We start from the raw sequence: 20,198 nt of genomic DNA on the forward strand, positions 1-20,198 counted from the left end.
AAGCAATTCTATAATTTCTTTCCCTGATTGGTTGGTATGGAATTGTTAATGAGCTTAAACCCAAGAAAGATAGTGAACACAAATTATAGACTGGTGGCTAAGGGTATAGTGACCCCTGATGTTTTTTCACCTTCATCTTTCAGTGCTTGGTGTTGTTGCTGCTTATACAGGGTTATTAGCCTTGTATATGTTAAAGAAAAGGGCTGTAATAGCAACTTCTATACGCTTGTATCTTGTCTGTCCCATTTGATGTTTTGGCTCAACGTTTATCGGGTCTCTTCGAAACATCATCCACCTGGCTTGGCTTCAGGGCTTGTGCACCGCTGTTTTTAATCCCCGGTCACTAATTGATGATGCACACGGATTATGGACTCCCGAGCTGTCAATGTTCCAGCTAGGGAGGGAGCCACTCTTCCCGGCTGTTATAAGTAGGAGTCCTGCCCCCTTAATGATGCATGATGTATTTTAGGAGGTCTTTTGGATCTTGGGCTCTTCAATTATGGAACAAACCGCAACCGGGACTCCTTTATTGATGATGCCGACGGATTTCACTCTCGGATCACGTGGTTATTGATGTTGGCCGGTGGTTATTGATAACTTGTTTTGTTCCTGTTCTACAAGGAGCTCGTGCCCCCCCATTTGCTGGAATCTGATATTGGCCGGAGCTTAAAGGACTGAGCATAGATCGAAGCTGGTTCAATTCCCGATCAGTTGCGAGATAAAATTAAGGTTCTTGAAGAAAAAATAAAGATCAGACGGAAGATTAAGCACTCTTTTGGAGGGACAACGTGGTCACAATGTGCTCTTTCTCATGGGCCTTTTAGCGAACAGTTCATGATGTGAGTGTTTGTCTGTAGCTTTTTAACGGGCCTTGTAAAGTTTCTGCCTTAGAAACCACCTGCTTGTGTTTTTTAATTTCTTTTTTTTTTTATTATTATTATTGGATAAGCATTACACAAGTGTAATGCATTGAGAGAACTTTAAATTTTTAAATTTAATAACTTGAAATGCAAAGTGCTTATAAATTCCATAATCTAACAAAACCCTTCAAAGGCCAAGGTTTATTGGACGAGCTGCTTGTAGCCCTTTATGGAGGATTTTATTTTCTTTCAAAACGACAGGGATTAGGTTCAACATCCTTGATTGATCTAGGATCTAATACGTGCTTGACCATACAAAGTGTATTTGACATCATGTTCCATGCTGGTTGGACTAACGACCAGGACTCTCTAGTGGCTTTTGTTTTGTCTCTTTTATCGTCAATTCTCCTAGACCAGCCAGGTCTTCGTTATATGACTATAAAGAACTTCTTACGATCTGATGCTTGGCCCATGTTGTTCTTATCCTTTGCCACAACGACATGGGATGAGTCTTCAGGCCTCAGGAGCAAGACTGGTTAAGGTTACAAGGGTAACTGGATTACATTTTGAAAGCTACAAACCCTAAATAGTTAGATTGACATGACGTTGCCAAGTAACCATTTTATGGGGTAGGTTGTAACTGTGGGGTTTGTGACTTGTTTTTCGTTTCCTGGAGGTTGGATTTTATATTCTCAGCCGGCCTTTAGGTGATTGACTTTTGTGAAGATTTCTAGTTGATGAAGCCAAAGTTTTGGTAAGAAGGGGTAATTCTTTAGAATTTGAGAATTAGTCTCTTACAATCCATGCGATTTGAACTGGTTAAGTGGATTGGGATCCTAAATACATGAAGCAAGACAGAAAAGCATTGGATGACGTTGAGTTTTTGGTCTGATTATGCTCAATAGAAAGAGTTTGTTAATTTTACCAAATATTTTTCTCAGAAAATCTATGCGTTGAAAGAATGGATTCTGTACTCCTAAACTATGTGATTGAATAAATCCTTCTCTACCTGTTGCGTTGCGGGTCGAGGATTCCTTCTATTTCTCATATTGCTCCTATCCTTCACTGTTTAGAGATTCTTCCTTTGTATTAATGCTACTGGCTGAGATTCAGACAAACAAAGTACATAAGAGTAATTTTAGTAATAAGCAATTGCAGAGTTTGAGGATATGCTTATCCTTTTGGAATTCTAGTTGTAACGTAAGAGGGCACCAGGTTACTGGTAATGGGACTTGAAGACAAACAAAGGTATCTGTCATTGTCGTCGGAAGACCAAGAACCTGTCTTAGTTTCCTCGGACACAACGACATAGAATAGAAAAATATGTAGTAATCCAATTCTTCTTTTTCTTGACAAAATTGTGGATACCTTTGTGCAAAAGCTTTCATTTTCTGACAACTCTCTAATAATACTCTTCTCTGTCGTTATCTTGCCTTTTCTTGTGACCTTCTTCACCTATATAAACTGTGCCCTCCACAATCAACTCATCACCATTTCCAAATATAACCAAAACATTGTTAAAGTGGTTTGATTCAGGACTTACAAGTCTTGAAAATCTCAGATGTTTAAGTCCTTGCAAGTTCATCTTGCACCATAGCAAAGTTGGCATAGTTCAAAGGTCTTGGTGTTTTTTATAGCTTGAGAATACAGGTTAGTAAACCATGGTTGAGGCTTTTGCTGGTAGACATGACCTTGCAAGGTCAATGAGGTCGCTGAGCACAAGGTCTCCGAGCATGAGGAGTTTATCATCAGCAAGTAAAAGAAATTGGGCCTCAGCGAGTATTCGCGAGGTGTGGGTGAATCAAGGAGATATGTTTCAAAAGAGTGGGAGAGAGGAAGATGAAGAGGAGCTTAAATGGGCTGCAATCGAGAGACTGCCTACATATGATCGGTTGAGAAAAGGCATGCTCAAACAGGTTAGGGATAGTGGAAGTGTTCGCTATGAAGAGTTTGATGTTGCCAATCTAGATGTTCACGGCAGGAAGCAGCTCATAGAGAGTATACTCAAGGTTGCTGAAGAGGACAATGAGATATTTCTTCGTAAGCTGAGGGAAAGGACTGATAGGTCAGACTCTTTCTTCCTCGATGCCTACTCTTGTTTATGATTTTTCCTAAATGTGCATAAACAACCTCTCTTTTATTGAAAACGTTGACTTGTTTAAACAGGGTGGGAATTGTCACTCCCAAGATTGAAGTCCGGTTCGAGCATTTGTCTGTCGAAGGAGATGCATATGTTGGAACCAGGGCACTTCCAACTCTAGTGAATGTTGCTGTGAACAAAATAGAGGTAGTTCCTTTTGTCATTTTAATCATTTCTGCAGACAACTTATTTCAATTTGACCACGTATAGCTTGCAGCAAAAAAAATTCTGAAGAGAGAAGATTGAATTCAATATGCTATATGTGCACTTACTACATCATATTTAATTATAAGCCACTATATCTTGTTCTGATAGATGATTTTCTTTTGAATCTTTCGTGGCGATCAGGGACTTCTGGGTTTTTTGAGGCTTTCCCCGTCTAAGAAAAGAGTAGTCAACATTCTCCATGATGTGAGCGGAATAGTGGAACCAATGAGGTACACCTAAGTGATTTTACAGTATTCAATGTATTGCAGCTGTGTTGAAATAGCTTGAACTAGTTGATTCTTGAAAACGTTTGCCTGAAGGCCTTGAAGTTTGTAGATTATTCATTAGGTTTGTGTTAATTCTTGTTTCCTCAGGATGACCCTGCTTCTAGGACCTCCAGGGTCAGGCAAAACTACATTGCTACAGGCACTTTCAGGAAAGAGGGACAGGGAGCTCAGGGTGTGTTTCTGCTTCCATTTCTAGTCTCTTACATGTGTCAGCAATTCTGAATGAATTATCAGAGTAAGATTTTTTATTTCCAAATCTCTGGCTTAATCATGTGTAACTTGGTCTTCAGGTATCTGGAAAAGTCACCTACTGTGGACATGAATTGCATGAGTTTGTTCCTCAGAGAACATGTGCTTATATAAGCCAGCATGATCTTCATCACGGTGAGATGACAGTCAGAGAGACACTGGACTTTTCAGGGCGCTGTTTGGGTGTTGGAGCCAGATATGAGTTGTTGGCAGAGTTGTTGAGAAGAGAAAAGGAAGCTGGGATAAAACCAGATCCTGAGATAGATGCATTCATGAAAGCGATAGCAATGGAAGGCCAGGAAGCTAGTCTAGTTACAGACTATGTTCTCAAGGTTTGTTGCCTTCCTTCGCAGTTACTGTCTACCATTTCTTATATAATTCAGCAGCCCGGAGGTTTACTGATTAAGTTTTACTGCAACAGATTCTTGGAATGGATATCTGTGCTGATATCACGGTGGGTGATGACATGAGAAGAGGTATATCCGGCGGTCAAAAGAAGCGTGTTACTACAGGAGAGATGTTGGTTGGACCAGCAAAAGCTCTTTTCATGGATGAAATATCAACTGGTTTGGACAGTTCAACAACTTACCAAATTGTCAAATTTATGAGGCAAATGGTTCACATCCTGGATGTCACCATGATAATTTCTCTTCTACAACCTGCACCTGAGACGTATGACCTTTTCGATGACATTATTTTACTCTCAGAAGGTCAGATTGTTTACCAAGGTCCACGTGAAGAAGTACTTGAATTCTTCGAAAGTGTTGGTTTCAAGTGCCCAGAAAGAAAAGGAGTTGCAGATTTCTTGCAAGAGGTAACATCAAAGAAAGACCAAGAGCAGTACTGGAGCAAAAGGCATGAACCTTATCGATATGTATCGACACTTGAGCTTGTGAACTGCTTCAAGTCTTTCCGCACAGGCCAAAGAGTCTCTGAACAGCTTAGAATTCCGTATGATAAATCTACTGCCCATCCGGCTGCATTAGTGAAAGATGAGTATGGAATCTCCAATATGGAACTCTTTAAGGCATGCTTTTCGAGAGAGTGGTTATTGATGAAGCGCAGCTCTTTTATCTATATTTTCAAGACAACCCAGATCACTATCATGGCACTCATTGCCATGACAGTGTTCTTAAGAACTGAAATGACAGTTGGCACTGTGGAAGGTGGAGGAAAATATTACGGTGCGCTGTTCTTTAGTCTCATTAACGTAATGTTCAATGGGATGGCAGAGATGGCGATGACTACGACTCGGCTTCCTGTATTTTTCAAACAAAGGGATTTCAAATTCTATCCAGCATGGGCTTTTGCATTACCAATATATCTGCTGAGGATCCCTGTCTCCTTGTTGGAGTCTGGGATATGGATCTTGCTCACATATTACACCATTGGTTTTGCTCCTGCTGCTAGCAGGTATGTGGATGGAGTACTGTTCTTCAATGATTTTGGCTGTGTAGTTTAGCTTTCTAATGTGATGAGTATGTTCATTAACGCATATTGTAAAATGTTCAGGTTTTTCAAACAATTTCTAGCATTCTTCAGTGTGCATCAGATGGCTCTCTCTCTCTTCCGTTTCATTGCTGCAGTTGGAAGAACAGAAGTTGTGTCAAGCACCCTTGGCACCTTTACATTGCTTGTGGTTTTTGTCCTCGGTGGATTCATCGTCTCCAAAGGTAAATATTTTACCTTTTGTTAATAACACTGACACACTTCTTACTGCTGAAGGAAGGGAATCTTTGTACAATTCCTATTTCTACTAGTAGCCTGTGCTGTTGACTGGTGAGTAATTGTTTAAGATACTAAATTGTTCTGAGACTTTTGCAGATGATATTGGACCCTGGATGATCTGGGGCTACTATATTTCTCCCATGATGTATGGGCAGAACGCCATAGTCCTGAACGAATTTCTTGACGATAGATGGAGTGTTGTAAGAATTCTTAATAAATTTTTATAGTGAATCAAGTCTTTTAATGTTCCATAATACCTTGTTTCTTGGTCATCTGAACTGGCCTTTCCCTGCTGCAGCCAAATCAGGACAAAGCATTTTCTGAACCCACAGTTGGAAAGGTTCTTCTCAAAATGAGAGGCATGTTTATGGAAGAATATTGGTATTGGATTTCTGTTGGGGCACTTCTTGGATTTGCTATGCTTTTTAATGTCCTTTTCGTAGCGGCACTGACTTATTTGGATCGTAAGCCATCAACTCTGATATTGATCTTCCTTTCAGCTATGTAAGATTAATATTGAATTTGATAAGTTGTTGGAAATCAATGCAGCTTTGGGAGACTCTAAATCCATTATTCTGGATGAGGATGAGACTAAGAAGTCATCCTCCACTGGAAAGCAAAATATTAAGGCCATAGAAATGACTCCAGCATCTGCTTCCCAATTCACTGAAGGTTCACATCTTTATTCCATATGGTCATGTTAAAGAAAACATTTCTAATCAATCACGGTTGACACATCAGTTTACTATTAATGCCTAACTTCAATATGGTCATGTAAAAGAAAATATTTCAAATCAATCACGGTGTGGAAAAACTGCTATCTTAATCGTTTTTGTGCTTATCATTTGCTGCTGCAGAGAAAGCACCTAAGCAACGCGGAATGGTGTTGCCCTTTCAGCCGTTGTCACTTGCATTTAATCATGTTAATTACTATGTCGATATGCCTGCAGTAAGTAATCTTGTATTCCTTTTTTTACTATAAATCACAAAAGAAAATATAAAGATTATTGAATGAACATAAACAAATATCCATTTAATTTTTATTGAGAGATTCATAAGGCCAGTAGACTGAACTTTTATTGATAATAATGAAAACTATGATTTTTTGTCAGGAAATGAAAATGCAAGGAATCAAAGAGGATCGCCTCCAGCTGTTACGAGATGTTAGTGGTGCTTTCAGACCTGGTGTTCTAACAGCGTTGGTTGGGGTGAGTGGTGCTGGAAAAACCACTTTGATGGATGTTCTAGCAGGTCGGAAAACTGGAGGGTACATTGAAGGAGGTATCAGCATTTCTGGTTATCCAAAGAAGCAAGAAACTTTTGCTCGGGTTAGCGGTTACTGTGAGCAGAATGATATCCATTCTCCATATGTTACTGTATACGAATCACTCCTGTACTCTGCTTGGTTGCGTCTCGCCAAGGAAATTAATGAGGATACAAGAAAGGCATGCTTTTTCTTCATGAAAATCACATTTTTTTTCATATTATTAACTATTTGATTTAGATCTGATGCAAATGGCTATTTCTGCATCCTCAATAGATATTGATCACCAGGTTTTTATCTTTTGTGCTACAGATGTTTGTTGAGGAAGTCATGGATTTGGTTGAGCTGAACACACTAAGGAATTCTATGGTAGGACTTCCAGGGATAGATGGTTTGTCGACTGAGCAGAGAAAGCGACTCACTATAGCAGTAGAATTAGTTGCTAATCCATCCATCATTTTCATGGATGAACCAACATCAGGCCTTGATGCTAGAGCTGCTGCAATTGTTATGCGTACAGTGAGAAATACAGTGGATACAGGCCGAACTGTAGTCTGCACAATTCACCAACCAAGCATAGATATTTTCGAAGCTTTTGATGAGGTATTTCAATTTCTTGTATTTTTTGGTCATCCAATGTCTAAATCCTGTTGTTTTGTTGAAGCCATCATGCTTCTTCTTAAATTTTTGTCCCTTTCTCTTCTGCAGCTACTTCTGATGAAGAGAGGAGGACAAGTCATTTATGCAGGATCCCTCGGTCATGAGTCTCACAAGCTCATAGAATACTTTGAGGTGAGTATTGCTTCTCAAATGTTAAATCTCTTACAAGTTCTCTAATAATTTCTCAACTTAATATCTACAACATCTTTCAGGCTGTACCAGGGGTTCCTAAGATCAAAGATGGTTATAATCCTGCTACATGGATGCTGGAGATCAGTTCAACTGCAGTCGAAGCTCAACTCAAAGTAGACTTTGCAGAAATTTATGCTCAGTCTGAACTCTACCAGTAAGGATCTCGGACTCCAGACTACCTACTCTTGCTTTCCTGCTATCCGTGCCTCTTTGTTTTTTGTTTTTTTCCCCTCATCCTACCATGTAACTAGTTTCAACTATGGTCATTGCTTATAATTTATCTCCTTTTTGAAACAGGTCAAATCAGGAATTAATTGAAGAACTAAGCAAACCAGAACCAGGATCTAAGGACCTTTACTTCCCGACACAATACTCGCAGGACTTCTTTACACAATGCAAGGCATGCTTCTTGAAACAGAAATGGTCTTACTGGAAGAACCCAAGATATAACACTATGCGGTTTTTCATGACATTGACTATCGGTCTTATATTTGGACTTATTTTCTGGAACCAAGGGCAAAAGATGTAAGTGTGCAATATCTGATTCTCTTTTATTATCAATTCTCGTTGATGACAGGTAAAGAAAAAAAATTAAAACCTTAAAGGGAAAAGAAAAGTTAAAGCTTACTGCAAACACCATAAAGTTGCAGTCAGCTAGTCATGTTGAAGTATTCTGCACAGTTAGGGAAGGATTATTGACCAGTTTTTCTTGTTGCAAAATTACCACCCACTGTTGGAGCCATATTTTCAATGGATAGGTACTAGGAAAGTGATTTCTGTGAATGTTAATTTGTGAATTCATCTTAAGCACTTGCAAACTCTTGTCAACAGAAACAAGCAACAAGATCTCTTCAATTTGCTTGGAGCAATGTATTCTGCAGTCATTTTCCTGGGAGCCACCAACACTTCCTCAGTGATGTCAATTGTGTCGATAGAAAGAACAGTCTTCTACCGTGAAAGAGCTGCTGGAATGTACTCTGAACTGCCTTATGCATTTGCTCAGGTAAAATAAGCTAAAACTTAGATGTAAATCATCCGAACACTGGAAAACATACTTGAATGACTAACTGATCTTACCGTGTTCCTTTCAGGTTGCCATTGAGGGAATTTATGTTGCAATCCAAACTATGGTCTATAGTATATTGCTCTATGTCATGATTGGATTCTCCTGGGAATTTACAAACTTCTTGTGGTTCTATTTCTTCATATTCACTGCCTTCATGTACTTCACACTTTACGGGATGATGCTTGTTTCTCTCACTCCTGGCCATCAAATTGCTGCAATTGTTATGTCGTTCTTCTTGAGTTTCTGGAACCTGTTCTCTGGCTTCCTTGTCCCGAGAACGGTATGTATTCCCGACAAAGTCCTTATGTAGTTCTATTTCCAATCATCTAGGATACTGTATGCTTTCCGTCTTTGATTTTTCAGGGGAAAAAACTGAAACCTGACAACTCTTTTTTTGCAGCAAATTCCTCTCTGGTGGAGGTGGTACTACTGGGCTTCTCCAGTCTCTTGGACAATCTATGGCCTCATTACCTCCCAGGTGGGCAACCTCAAAAAAATGATTGAGATACCTGAAGTTGGTCCTGTCGCAGTAAAGGACTTCCTCAAGGCACGCTTAGGATTTGAATATGACTTCCTAGGAGCCGTTGCAGCAGCCCATATTGGTTTTGTTGTACTCTTCTTGTTTAGCTTTGCCTACGGAATTAAGTACTTGAATTTCCAAAGAAGATAGGCAAGAGTCTTGATAGAATTTTCCAGACTGTGTTCTTGTCTGAAATCTGGACAAATTTATCAGTACTTTGCTTGCCTCCCTCCATTAAATTTTCTATTTCTTCATGGCTTGTGTATCCATTATTTATGTAAGTTCCAATTTATTGTTCTATATAAGATTTCACTGAATGCAGGGTATTTTTTCTTCAGCAATTTCCTTCTACCATCTTCTGTTTCCGACCTCTTGTTTTCTTTCTAAGAATCCCGAGACATTCAAAACCAAAGATAAAGAAAACACCACCTTGATAGTATATGGAAGAGAAGTTCATGTCACCCTATCACGTTCATCCTAGAGGAATGTGCACCACCGAATGGCTCAAGTCTTTCAGGACCGGGGTTAGGTGGGGAGCTCACAGCACCCCGAGTCATGGGTTCAACTCTTCTTGGATAGTTGCTCCTCTTTGGGCTCGGATTGAGCCGGTATGATCCAACGCGGCTAGTCCCAAGTAGTGGTGGATTAGTTATGGTAACACTAAATCTCATGGATTCGCCACTTGCTCAGAAATCAACAGAAAGAAAAGGGAAAGAAATGTGAATCAAACCATTCAACCTCAGTCCAATTTCGTTTGAAATGTTGTAAAGTGAAACAGACCAAACGACAGTACCGGAACAAGGTGGAGTTCATTTACAGTACACAGAAAAAACAGAGTGAATAAGATGAGCAAAAGGAAAAATGAATAGACAACGAGACAGGGAACTTAAAGTTGCACTTAAGAAATTAGTCTTCCGCAATTGAACAGGCCCTCATCTTTCCTTTTTTACTTTCTGGGAAAAGGAATGGTTCCAAGTTCTGACTTCCAATCAAACACAGTATCATACTCCAGAAGTCATCACAGTTTTCGAAAGAAAAGAAATAAAAATCATAGGTCACAGTACATTATAGCAAATGGTGTAGAAATTGGGAATCCGAAACAAGGTATAGTATGCAAGTAGGTAATATCTGACTAGGAAAAGAGTTAGATTACAAAGACATTCCGAATCTTGATCTGTATTCATAGCTTAAAGTAGTATTGTTCTACCAATAGACTACACATACAGGAGGATAACTTCTGCACAGAAATTTCTGTCTTCATAACAAAGATAATTCCAAATCTTGATACGTATACATAGCTTAAGGTAGGATTGCACTACCTTAAGCTATGTATAATAGACTACCAATAGACTGGAACTAAAGATGGAGAAACTTTTTTCGCAGAATATTCCTCCTGAAGGAAATTGCTTCACCATGTTTAAGTTAATATTTGTCATTAGTAATTCAGCAACTTGTCATCAGTTTTAACAGGGGCATTTGCCAGCTCTTGAATTTCCTTCTTGCTCTTTATTTTAATCCACTTCTTGGTATTAAAATCAAGCCCGTCCAAGTCCTCAGCAATTCCCAGGTACCCATATAGTAGTTGCTCCTCCAACTTGCCGCCTCCTTGAGTTTCTTCTTTCGAACTACTGATGTTGTTACCATTGTTGGATGTTTTATGCTCAAATTCTTCTCTCCCATGTTTCTTCTCAGCAAAATATTTGTGAAGCTTCTCTGCATTTCCAAGTCCAGTAAAAGTTCCCAAAAACTTTACCAACATAATGCTTTGGTCGGCAGGTTTTCCTAGGCATACCTTGATTTTACCCCCAACAATACCTTTACCTATCAAAGGGACGTAGTGAATTGGTAAAAGTAAGACAAACTGTTAGTCAGGCAAAATACTGAATATACATACAACTGCTTTCAAATGGTGCAGAAAAATTTGCAAACACGAAATGTATGCTGTTCTTCCTTGTATGTTCAAAGACTCAATGAATTCAAGCTAATGTTTCTCTTCATTAGCATTAGAAAGAGTAATTGTTCTCTACATGCATTCCCGACTCAAGTCTCATTTTAGTAAAACTGTATCCACTAACTGATCAAATAAAATGCAACTTGCCTCTCAGAAAAGCCTCCACCCCTTCAATAGGTACGACCTTCTGATGTTCTGGGTTGTTGTTCGACATAGAAATGTTGTGGATAACAACAAGTGGAGGCCAGAGCATCAAATCCTCTTTCTGAGCAACAGCTTCTTCAGCAGGCAAGATCTCAGGAACACATGTTATTGCATCACAAGGCACGGAACTATTCCACCCCATCAAAACACATATTGCTTTGTGAAGACCCAAGTGCTGGGCTCTCAGCCCAATCTTGTGAGACATAAAGGCATGCTGTACCAGGTTCTGGGCAGCCATGAACTCCTTTGATGAGCTGTTAAAAGCATAGGCATGTAAACATAAGAAAGTGAAGTGCAAGATGGAGTGCAACAATGCCAAAAGGAATTTGATGGACAAGCATAACATCCATAAATGAGTACAATAAAGAAATCAGCAGGAATGAATTTAACATTTCATTAGCCAATTTATATCAGTGACATAGATTAAACATCTTTTCTATGGAAAGTAAATGCAGTCCTTAACAATACCTATTCCTGCTGAAAATGCAAGGTGAACAAGCAAATATCACATAGGCATTTTTCAAGAAATACAATGCTTGTGTGGTGAAGACACCAAACCCAAGACACGGTCCCCACACATGTATGGTCAAAAGATGAAGGAGGATCGTCCAACCCCTAAGTTTTGGATTTTATCTGGGTTTATTATTGGGCTTAATTCATGTTATTTTGTTGGGTATTTTATTTAGTGGGTTATTAGCCCAATTATTGGTTGTGATTAGGGTTTTACTATTTATATGTAATTTTTCACATTATGTACAGTTTTGATGAATTAAAAAAAAGTTACAGACTTTTGTTCTCTTCCCCTAATTTTTTCTTCTCTTCTTCAGCTCCTACTTCTTCTTCCCAGCTTCTTCTTTCTTATTTCTTACTTTCCCTTCTATACCTCCTCAAATCTTAATTGTCTCGCATCGTAGCCTCACAAATAAACAGAATTAGCATGTCCTCGAACAGCACAAAAAACTGGGAAGCAGTTAAGCCCTTTTTCTCTGACCCATTTGACCTGCTGCTAACTACCTCAATCTTCCCTTTCTGATCCATGCATAAACAGCCCCTTCTTCTATAGCCACCCATCATATACATCCAGTGTGATTCTTCTACTGCTTCCAGCAGCACAAAGCCATCCAATCACACATTATAAGCATTTGCTAACAGTTATTATATTGCCAAAGATTTTGCCATTTAAATGTTACGTCAAACAACGGTTTAAGACAATTTTTATGTGAAACAAGAACTTGTAATTCTTGATCACTCTTAGACTATCAACGTGCACACAACAATCATTTACATAAGTTTCACCAAAGGAGTTACTCTGACCAATCACCTCTCACACATTTACACAAGGAACAGAATGCATAAACGCAATCTATAAATCATTGAAAGCATATTTAATGCCAGAAAAAAGCCTCATGCAAGATTCAAGTAGTCCCCTTTATCCGTAGCTAGGAGTTCGCCAAATGCTCATGCTCCATTGCATGAAATCATCCACCTCCAAAGATTATCCCAGCAAGTAACAGTAACATATATAAATGATCTCCACCATCACAGAGTCACAGACCAATATGATAAAATCACAGAAATAACTGGAAAAAAAAAGGTCTTTTGGGTTTAGCCAAAACTCACCTGATTTCTGTAAGACAAACTAGGAAACTCCTGAATCAAAATATGGAAAAGTTCTCCACTTTAAAAATGCATATCACAGAAAAAGTAAACAGACCTTTTGCCACAAACGATGCAGAACAAACTACCAGCTTTTCCTTGCTCCTTGTATCTTCTCTGAACTGCAGAGTTCAAATTTAATCTTTTAGAGTACAGCAAGAAGGCTTCATCCACCAGTTGCTTGAATTCCTCTGAGCCCTCAGGTGGTTCAGCCTCCCCAAGATTCACCCATTCTTCTGACTGGTCATCATCAATTACATTTGCATCCTCGCCAAAATCATCATTTCTTTTCCAAATCCTATGCTGTCTATGAACACCACTTTTTCTATCAGTCTGGTGCGAGTTATACCAGCTTAAAGGACCAGATCTTGGATGACCGTTCATATATTTAGCACCAGGTTTATAATGTCTAATGGAATGCCTTCGTGCAGGTGACAAAGAAGCTTGAGAAGACAACCAGTCTTCAGATGCAGAATCTCCAAGAATATCTTGCCTGTCATATGTCCTTTTAGCATTTCTATATGCACTCTGATAAAACCTCTGAGTCCTGGATACATGTAAATCACCTGCATTTTCATTTACCCATTCCTCGCCTGTTTCATAAACATCTTCAAATTCTTGAGGTGCATTCCATTTGTTTGACACAATATTTCTTGTATCATGCCTATTTATATCTTCCTCCACAACGTACTTTCTGTCATGCCTATTTATTTCTTCCTCCATTACATACTTCTGCTTGAATGCTTTATCTGATGGCTTGTATATGGCAAGCTCTACCCTCGTCCTTTGCCTCTTGGCAGCAAGCCTTTCCAGGTCATATAATGGCATAGGAGTATTGTCCAATGTTTCCTTTTGAAACTGTGGACCTGCATCTCGTCCGAACCCATAATTTGACCTCGAATGTGGGATTTGGTGATTCTGTGTGACACCCAAATGAGATTTCCTATTATCTTGTAACTCCCCCTGTCCAAACTCAACTCGGGTATATGCAGAGCCCAAATATTCTGCATTGTATTTTGATGCATGTTGTATTCTGCCTGCATCAAGGTTCTCCATAGGTGCTTGCTTTTGTATTGTAGGATGATCAAATACAGTGCTCCTTCTCATGTTTATATAGGAACCCTCAGCATGCTCAGTCCTGTCTCTAACAGGGTGCATACTCAGCCTTGAAAATTCTCTATGCTCATAATCTATTCGAGCATGCTCATAGTCCAATGGAGAAGGTGGGGACATCATTCTGTGTATGTCATCAGATAGATATGCATGATCGTCATTCACAGTTCCTTGTGACCTGGAGTAAAGGTAATGATCATGTGAGACCCTTTTAGTATTATAGGCACCCTGAGGATAACTCGTAATAATTCTCTTACCAGCCTCTCGGTCTCTTATGTCCATAACTGGCCTTTCCCTATATGCGTTAAAATCCATAGGTTCTGTGAGTTTCATGCTGCTCCTTGGATATTCATCTGATTCAGCTAGAGGCATGCCTTCTCTATACGAACTTGGGAACTCACTCCTTGAGAATCCAGAAGATGAACCAGCAAAATTTTCAAAACGAGAAGTGCTTTCCAAATCCTTAGAATGAGGAGCTGGCATCCTGGTGTATGGAACATTTCTAGAATGAAACATGGGTCTTTCCTCTTCTTCATAAAAATCCCTGACTGGAATCTTATCTGATGGTATAGGCTCTCGAAATCGAAGTTCCGCATCCTCAAAGTGGCCAATATCCATACCCCGGGACATTGACTGTATATGCGCCCCAGTATCTCCATAAGATGAGTTGGGAACCAAATCTGGAGGCACCCGATATGGCCCTCTTACCAAACCATCTTCCATGGGCACTGATTTCTGCCCCAACATGCCATGCCCATCAATACCCACAGCCCTGCTTTCACGATAATCCTTTTCTTTATTCACTCTAGAAGGTGCAGCATGATGATCATATCCTCGCTTCAATCTATTACTTTTACCATCATCATAATCCATATCCTCAACTTGCCTGTACTTCCTATGCACAACCCCGTCGTCGGAATGAGGCTTTCTATGCTCTTGCGCATATTGTGGGGAACCAGGCCGGACTTTTTCAGTCCTACCTGCACCCAAATGCCAACCATAGTCCCTTTTTTCAGTTGAACTGCTCCTTCCCTCCCCTTGAACTACCCTTCTAGAAACCTCAACCTTACTACGAGGGCTTAAACTCCTTCGCTGCTGCACGCGTGGAGACCGATCCACTGCATTATGGCGAGGAGCAGGATGAGACTCATGCCCTATATCAGTTCTATGTGGATTACGTATCTTTGAAGATGGCGACTGTGTCACGTAATCTTCTTTCCTCCTAGATTGCATCTTTCTTAATTACTTAAATATTAAAACACACTAAATACTGCAAATCTGCAATCAATATCTCTATTAAGTCTTAAGCTTTGGAACATATAGAATCTTTCACAACACGATAAATCACCAAGATTCAATCTTTAAGCAACTTAAGAAAGCCAAAACCCTGAAATATCCAGAACCCAGTAAAGTATTTCAGCAGATTGACACTACTAGCACTCCAAATCTACTCAAAACACCAATCAAGAAAAACCCATATATGAATTTGATTGCTACGACAGATCAAAACAAAAAAGACCAAACCTTTCTTTGTTGTTGAAAATAAAGAAAACCCGTCATTGATTTGTTGACTTTTTTTTTATCAAATTCTCTCGCTTCTCTAGATTTTTCATGTCCTGTATAATGAAGAAGTTTGCTTGTTTGTTTTTCTATTTTTCTTTCGAGGTTTAGGTGAAGAGAAGATGGAAAGACGAGAGTGTTGAATTTTTTTCACTGGTACACTTTGAAGTGGCTTGGTTGTTGAATAATTCCACTCCTCAACCTTTACCTTGTGTCCTGTGGGATTGGTGCACAATTAAAGTAATTAATGACTTAATTATTAAATATTTATATTTATCAATCACCAAAAACAATATTATATTTATCAATTATCACAAATGGATATTGGGCCAATTGGGTTCGGTGGAATTGAATGGTGTAAGGGCTTTTGAATATCTTCTTGTTCAACTAGTTTGAATTTTAGTTGGTGTAAAATTACATATTAATATTTAAGTTCTTCAATCTTGGAATTAAATTTTGTTCCGTGAATATTTGAAAAAAAATTTCTATTCAAAAAATGCCTGGATTTATATATATAAAAAATTCATTGTAAGAAAATTCTAGATTTAAACCAATTTTGATATTGTAACAGTATTGTATAATTGGCCTTTTGAGATTTATTGTGATTACAGTAAATATATTTTATTATTCAAAATAAAACTATTGAAGATCAATTCAATGATTTATGTGATAATATATTTATTTGAAGAAAAAAAAATGCTATAAAACAATAGTGCAGTTTTGAAGAAAAAAAAGGAATATTTAATATACTTATGGATTATTTTTTTTAGAATAATGTAGTTATGCTTATTATATGCATGGTTGATGTAATTTATCCTTTTAATATTTGATTTTTATTGGCTTTTATTTAATATTTGGACCAACATAAATCCTGGTTTTCAATGACAACTTTGATTTTATTTATTTTTCTCAAACAAAATAATAAAAAGTCATATGTAAACCATAAGATTTTACTAGACCAAGTTTAATAAAAAATATTATCATCGGGGTAATTCAGTTGATAACATTGTTTATAAAACTTACACTCATTGAATTATTTAGTTTTTTTTTCTTTATATATATATTATGGGAATATTCTTGTCAGGGTTAAGTGATGAAAAATTCAGTCATATACTGTAATATACTGGAAAAAAATTCTATTAATATTTTCGATTGTATTAATTACTAATTTTCTGATAGGGAGACAAATGCGAGTGGTTGAGGAATATTGTACAGGTGCGAGTGGTTAAAGTAGTAATTATGTTCCCATGGCTTTTGGTTATCATGGACAGCCAGCTGAAAGGAACATATGATGACGATGATGATGGTGTAATCTAAGGAATAGGAGGCAGAGGGGGGACAAGGAGCAAAAAGGAAAAGAAAGATCAGTCCTTCACATCAAAGGAATCGTTCTTGTGGCTCATCTCCCTTTTTTTTTCCAACTAATTTGAAATTATATAGGTGTTTTAAAATGTAAAAAATTATAAAAATGAATCATTAATGTGTAAATATGAAATTACTTGCATGAGAATATGTAGGTTGCTCATTGGGATTTTGACTGTAATTAACTACGTGCTTGATGCAAGAGAGAGTACTAAAAAGAGGACCATATAGATCTTTGGTTACATTGTTGTTCGACAACAAAGTATGTTTTTTAAGGTGAGTTTGCCTTTAACCTAGCAGCATCGCAGTTTCAGGTGGAATAAAGCGAGTAATTCCCATTCTTTGGATGTCTTGTCCTTGCTTTTCTTGAAACCTTTTCAACAGGAAGCAGGTAGTCTTGGGGAGCATTTTGGGATATATTCTCTTGCTTTCTCAGCTAAACAAGAGATCGCATGAGGAGAGGATACAAAAGAAGTTGACGTTCTAGGGTTTTGTGGAAACTTTGCTGCCAAATATAGAAACTCTTGAACTAGTTTGAGTCTGTGGTGAAAGATGAGAAACATGGGGAGTAATATTCGCAGCAGCGGAAGGCTATCGACAGAAGAGATCAATGAGGAAGAGGAAATTCCAAGACTGGACATATCTAAGTTTCAAGCAGGAGAAGAAGAGACTGATTTTTTGATGTATGACTGATCCTTTTGAGGATAGATGTTGCGATTGTACTTAAGAAGAATATTGTACATGGCAAATAGAGAGTTGAAACGGCCTCTAGGTCAGAGCTGCCAAAAGAAGGTGTAACAGATGCTCCTATTCCTATTTTGTGCAAGTTTTCTTCTTCCTAAATAAGATAATTCTGATTGTCTACAGGAGAAAGAATACAAGGAAGCCCTGGAATCTTTCAATGAAAAGAACAAGGAAAAAGCTCGGCTAGGCACAACTTTCTCTGATTCTTCTTCATTTTTTGATCTTTTTCTTGGCAGCTGCTGACTGAGAGTGAAAGACAAAGGATGATGAAGCTGGAAGAACTGAACAAGATTATCTCTGCCTTCTATGATCTCACTGCGAGATATTGTATTCATTACGTACTGATTTTTCCATAAAAAACTTATTTTTTTCTGTGCTTCGTTCAATGATGTTGTGTTTCTTCATTGAATTTAACTTAGTTCAAGTTAGTAGCCAAAAGCAAGCCCTGCGCTACAACCATAAAGGTCTGACTTAAATGCAAAGAAATGCATGACCATGGATCAGGGCTTGATTAAATTCATTGTCTTTGCAAACCCATTTTAGAGATTAAGGGAATTAGGGGAAAGCATGTTTGATCCACTTGTAATTCATGTATTATGAATCAATCAAGAAGAAAATTATATCTTATCTTAGGGGAAAAACAATTGGCTTCCACGACTCACAATTCAAAAGCCCTTGTGATTTATAATCCTTAGCAGTATAAATTATATAATTTCACGGTGATTCAATCAATTGTTACTTCCATATTTGTTCGATCAATTCACAAGAAGTTAAAATTTAAAGTAATTTTTTTGTGAATTGGAAACGTAATCAATAGCCGAATATGTTTCAAACAGTCACATTCCAAAGAAAAATAATTTAAAAAAGTAATAAAAAAGAGAGATAAAATTATGAGACAGAGAGTTATTGACCTACTGGTTTACATATCATCTGCTTTCGTTCACCCAAAAAGTTTGAAAAAGTTACCATGCGATACAAACTCCTACAACGATTTTGACACAAAGGGCATTCCCGAATTGTTTTTCAATCAGATGAAAGATGTTTGTACTCTTCCAGCAACTTTGGGATATCATCCATACGCAACTGAAATTCCACAATCAGCAACGAGCAAGAGATTAGGGAAGCATTAAAGAGAAGCACGAAGACTGAAAATGGATAATGGTGATGTTCCATATAGGAACTCATCACACTTAGGATTATATCTTCACAATGGGCATTCATGTATTCATTCTACAAACTGATCTTCATTGAATAAAGAAAAGAGTTCATTTGATATTGTCTGGTAGAACAATATTTAATTGCATGTTATGTTCATTAGTGAGGTATAGTAATTGATCCAGCACCCTTATCAAATGATTTACTCCAAGATTTCCAGCATTATCCATCAAACTTAAGACGTGTCTAAATCCTCTAAAATTTTGCATAAAATCAACTAAAATGACAAACAAGAAGCACATTGATTTACACAACTCATACCTTAGAAGCACTTTTAATGTGATAAAACCGATGAGAGTCTTTCCCAAGAAAACGAGATTCCACGGGGGTTAAATCAGCACCACCATTTGCTCTGTCACAGACATACACAGACTTCAAGATGAATGCACAGCTTTTTACATAGACAACTTGAAGATTAACTGAGGATCCACACTACTGGCAACTGAAAATACTACTAATTGCAACTACTGTGACATTTTGAGACAAGTGAACTGACAAGTACATGCTGAGGATCTGGTCATTCTTACAAGTAATGGCGAGTAATCAGGCGTTGGTAATCACGAAGCAAGGGCCCTAGCTCCTTGAGTTTTACTGAACTTGGTGCAGACTTCCTCCAGTGGTCACGGACTGCCTGAATTTCCTTCTTCAATCACAGAGAATTTTATAAGTGGAGTATGCTAAATACTGAAATCATAAAATATAGATAGTTGGGAAAAACCTGTCCATTATTGGAAACTTCATCTCCAATCAGCCCTGAGGCAAGTTCAAGAAATTCTCTGTCTTCCAGCTCATCTACAATTTGAAGCCCAGAACTAGAGACTGAAGCTGAAATTTCTAGTCTCTTTTGTAATTCTAATATAGCAGATCCTTCGCTTTGGCTTTCCTGTGAAACATTTTGCAGGGCATTCACATATTTAGAGGGGAAAATAAACTGACCTGATCAATACACGATAAAATAACAACAGTAAGTAAAATTTTAAAGTCCTAGTGCATATTGATTCCTATTCGGAGCTTCATTACGGATAGTACAGGCAGTCAAACTTTACAAATGCCAAGCATAAGACTCACGAAAAATTCCAAACTGCACCTGTACCATATAATAAATTTCGAATTGAACCTAGGTTGATTCTGAAAACTGGAACTGCTTAAGCTAACAAAGCTGATACTAGCTAACTTAGGTTAGTCTAATCAAAAGGCAAAAAAAAAGAAAAAAAAAAGAG

At 38.0% G+C, this 20,198-nt stretch overlaps 3 protein-coding genes and 1 long non-coding RNA gene across 9 annotated transcripts in view; 2 read left to right on the top strand and 2 right to left on the bottom strand.

The window, feature by feature from the left end:
• The first annotated feature begins 1,121 nt into the window (after positions 1–1,121).
• On the top strand, positions 1,122–9,514 carry LOC7494894 (pleiotropic drug resistance protein 2). Its single transcript, XM_024606439.2, has 19 exons — positions 1,122–2,925; positions 3,027–3,147; positions 3,349–3,437; positions 3,582–3,666; positions 3,785–4,075; positions 4,165–5,156; positions 5,256–5,416; positions 5,568–5,671; positions 5,770–5,935; positions 6,021–6,143; positions 6,329–6,420; positions 6,584–6,916; positions 7,048–7,338; positions 7,444–7,527; positions 7,608–7,741; positions 7,885–8,112; positions 8,419–8,590; positions 8,679–8,933; positions 9,054–9,514. The coding sequence occupies exons 1-19, from the start codon at positions 2,522–2,524 to the stop codon at positions 9,321–9,323; spliced, it is 4,395 nt and encodes a 1,464-aa protein (XP_024462207.1). The 5' UTR covers positions 1,122–2,521; the 3' UTR covers positions 9,324–9,514.
• A 766-nt stretch (positions 9,515–10,280) lies between these two features.
• Positions 10,281–15,882, bottom strand: LOC7490910 (uncharacterized). Of its 4 annotated transcripts, none has more exons than XM_052454890.1 (4): positions 15,622–15,882; positions 13,043–15,375; positions 11,272–11,582; positions 10,281–10,994 (listed from the first exon to the last, which is right to left on the bottom strand). In XM_052454890.1, the coding sequence occupies exons 2-4, from the start codon at positions 15,328–15,330 to the stop codon at positions 10,609–10,611; spliced, it is 2,985 nt and encodes a 994-aa protein (XP_052310850.1). In that variant the 5' UTR covers positions 15,331–15,375; positions 15,622–15,882; the 3' UTR covers positions 10,281–10,608. The 4 variants fall into 4 exon arrangements, with proteins under 4 accessions (XP_052310850.1, XP_024462209.2, XP_024462210.2 ...); XM_024606441.2 differs by having other exon boundaries at positions 13,043–15,484; XM_024606442.2 differs by having other exon boundaries at positions 13,043–15,215; positions 15,622–15,881.
• Positions 15,883–16,989: 1,107 nt separating this feature from the next.
• LOC112328324 (uncharacterized) lies at positions 16,990–18,149 on the top strand. The gene is made up of 2 exons (XR_002983085.2): positions 16,990–17,295; positions 17,404–18,149. It is a non-coding gene; the product is annotated as an uncharacterized LOC112328324 (long non-coding RNA).
• Positions 18,150–18,587: 438 nt separating this feature from the next.
• The window catches only part of LOC7494896 (protein GLUTELIN PRECURSOR ACCUMULATION 3), a 42,917-nt gene continuing 41,306 nt past the window's right edge, over positions 18,588–20,198 (bottom strand). The window contains exons 14-17 of one of the 3 annotated variants that reach the window (XM_024606052.2): positions 19,697–19,861; positions 19,506–19,609; positions 19,240–19,330; positions 18,588–18,846 (exon numbers count right to left, since the gene is read on the bottom strand). In XM_024606052.2, the coding sequence (XP_024461820.1) occupies positions 18,787–18,846; positions 19,240–19,330; positions 19,506–19,609; positions 19,697–19,861 (420 nt within the window). In that variant the 3' untranslated portion in view covers positions 18,588–18,786. Of the gene's footprint in view, positions 18,847–19,239; positions 19,331–19,505; positions 19,622–19,696; positions 19,862–20,198 lie in introns of all 3 variants that reach the window. The other 2 variants (XM_006379415.3, XM_002311926.4) reach the window with 2 other exon arrangements.

This window comes from Populus trichocarpa, chromosome 8 (genome assembly GCF_000002775.5).
Source record: "Populus trichocarpa isolate Nisqually-1 chromosome 8, P.trichocarpa_v4.1, whole genome shotgun sequence".
In the NCBI taxonomy this organism is placed as follows: domain Eukaryota; kingdom Viridiplantae; phylum Streptophyta; class Magnoliopsida; order Malpighiales; family Salicaceae; genus Populus; species Populus trichocarpa.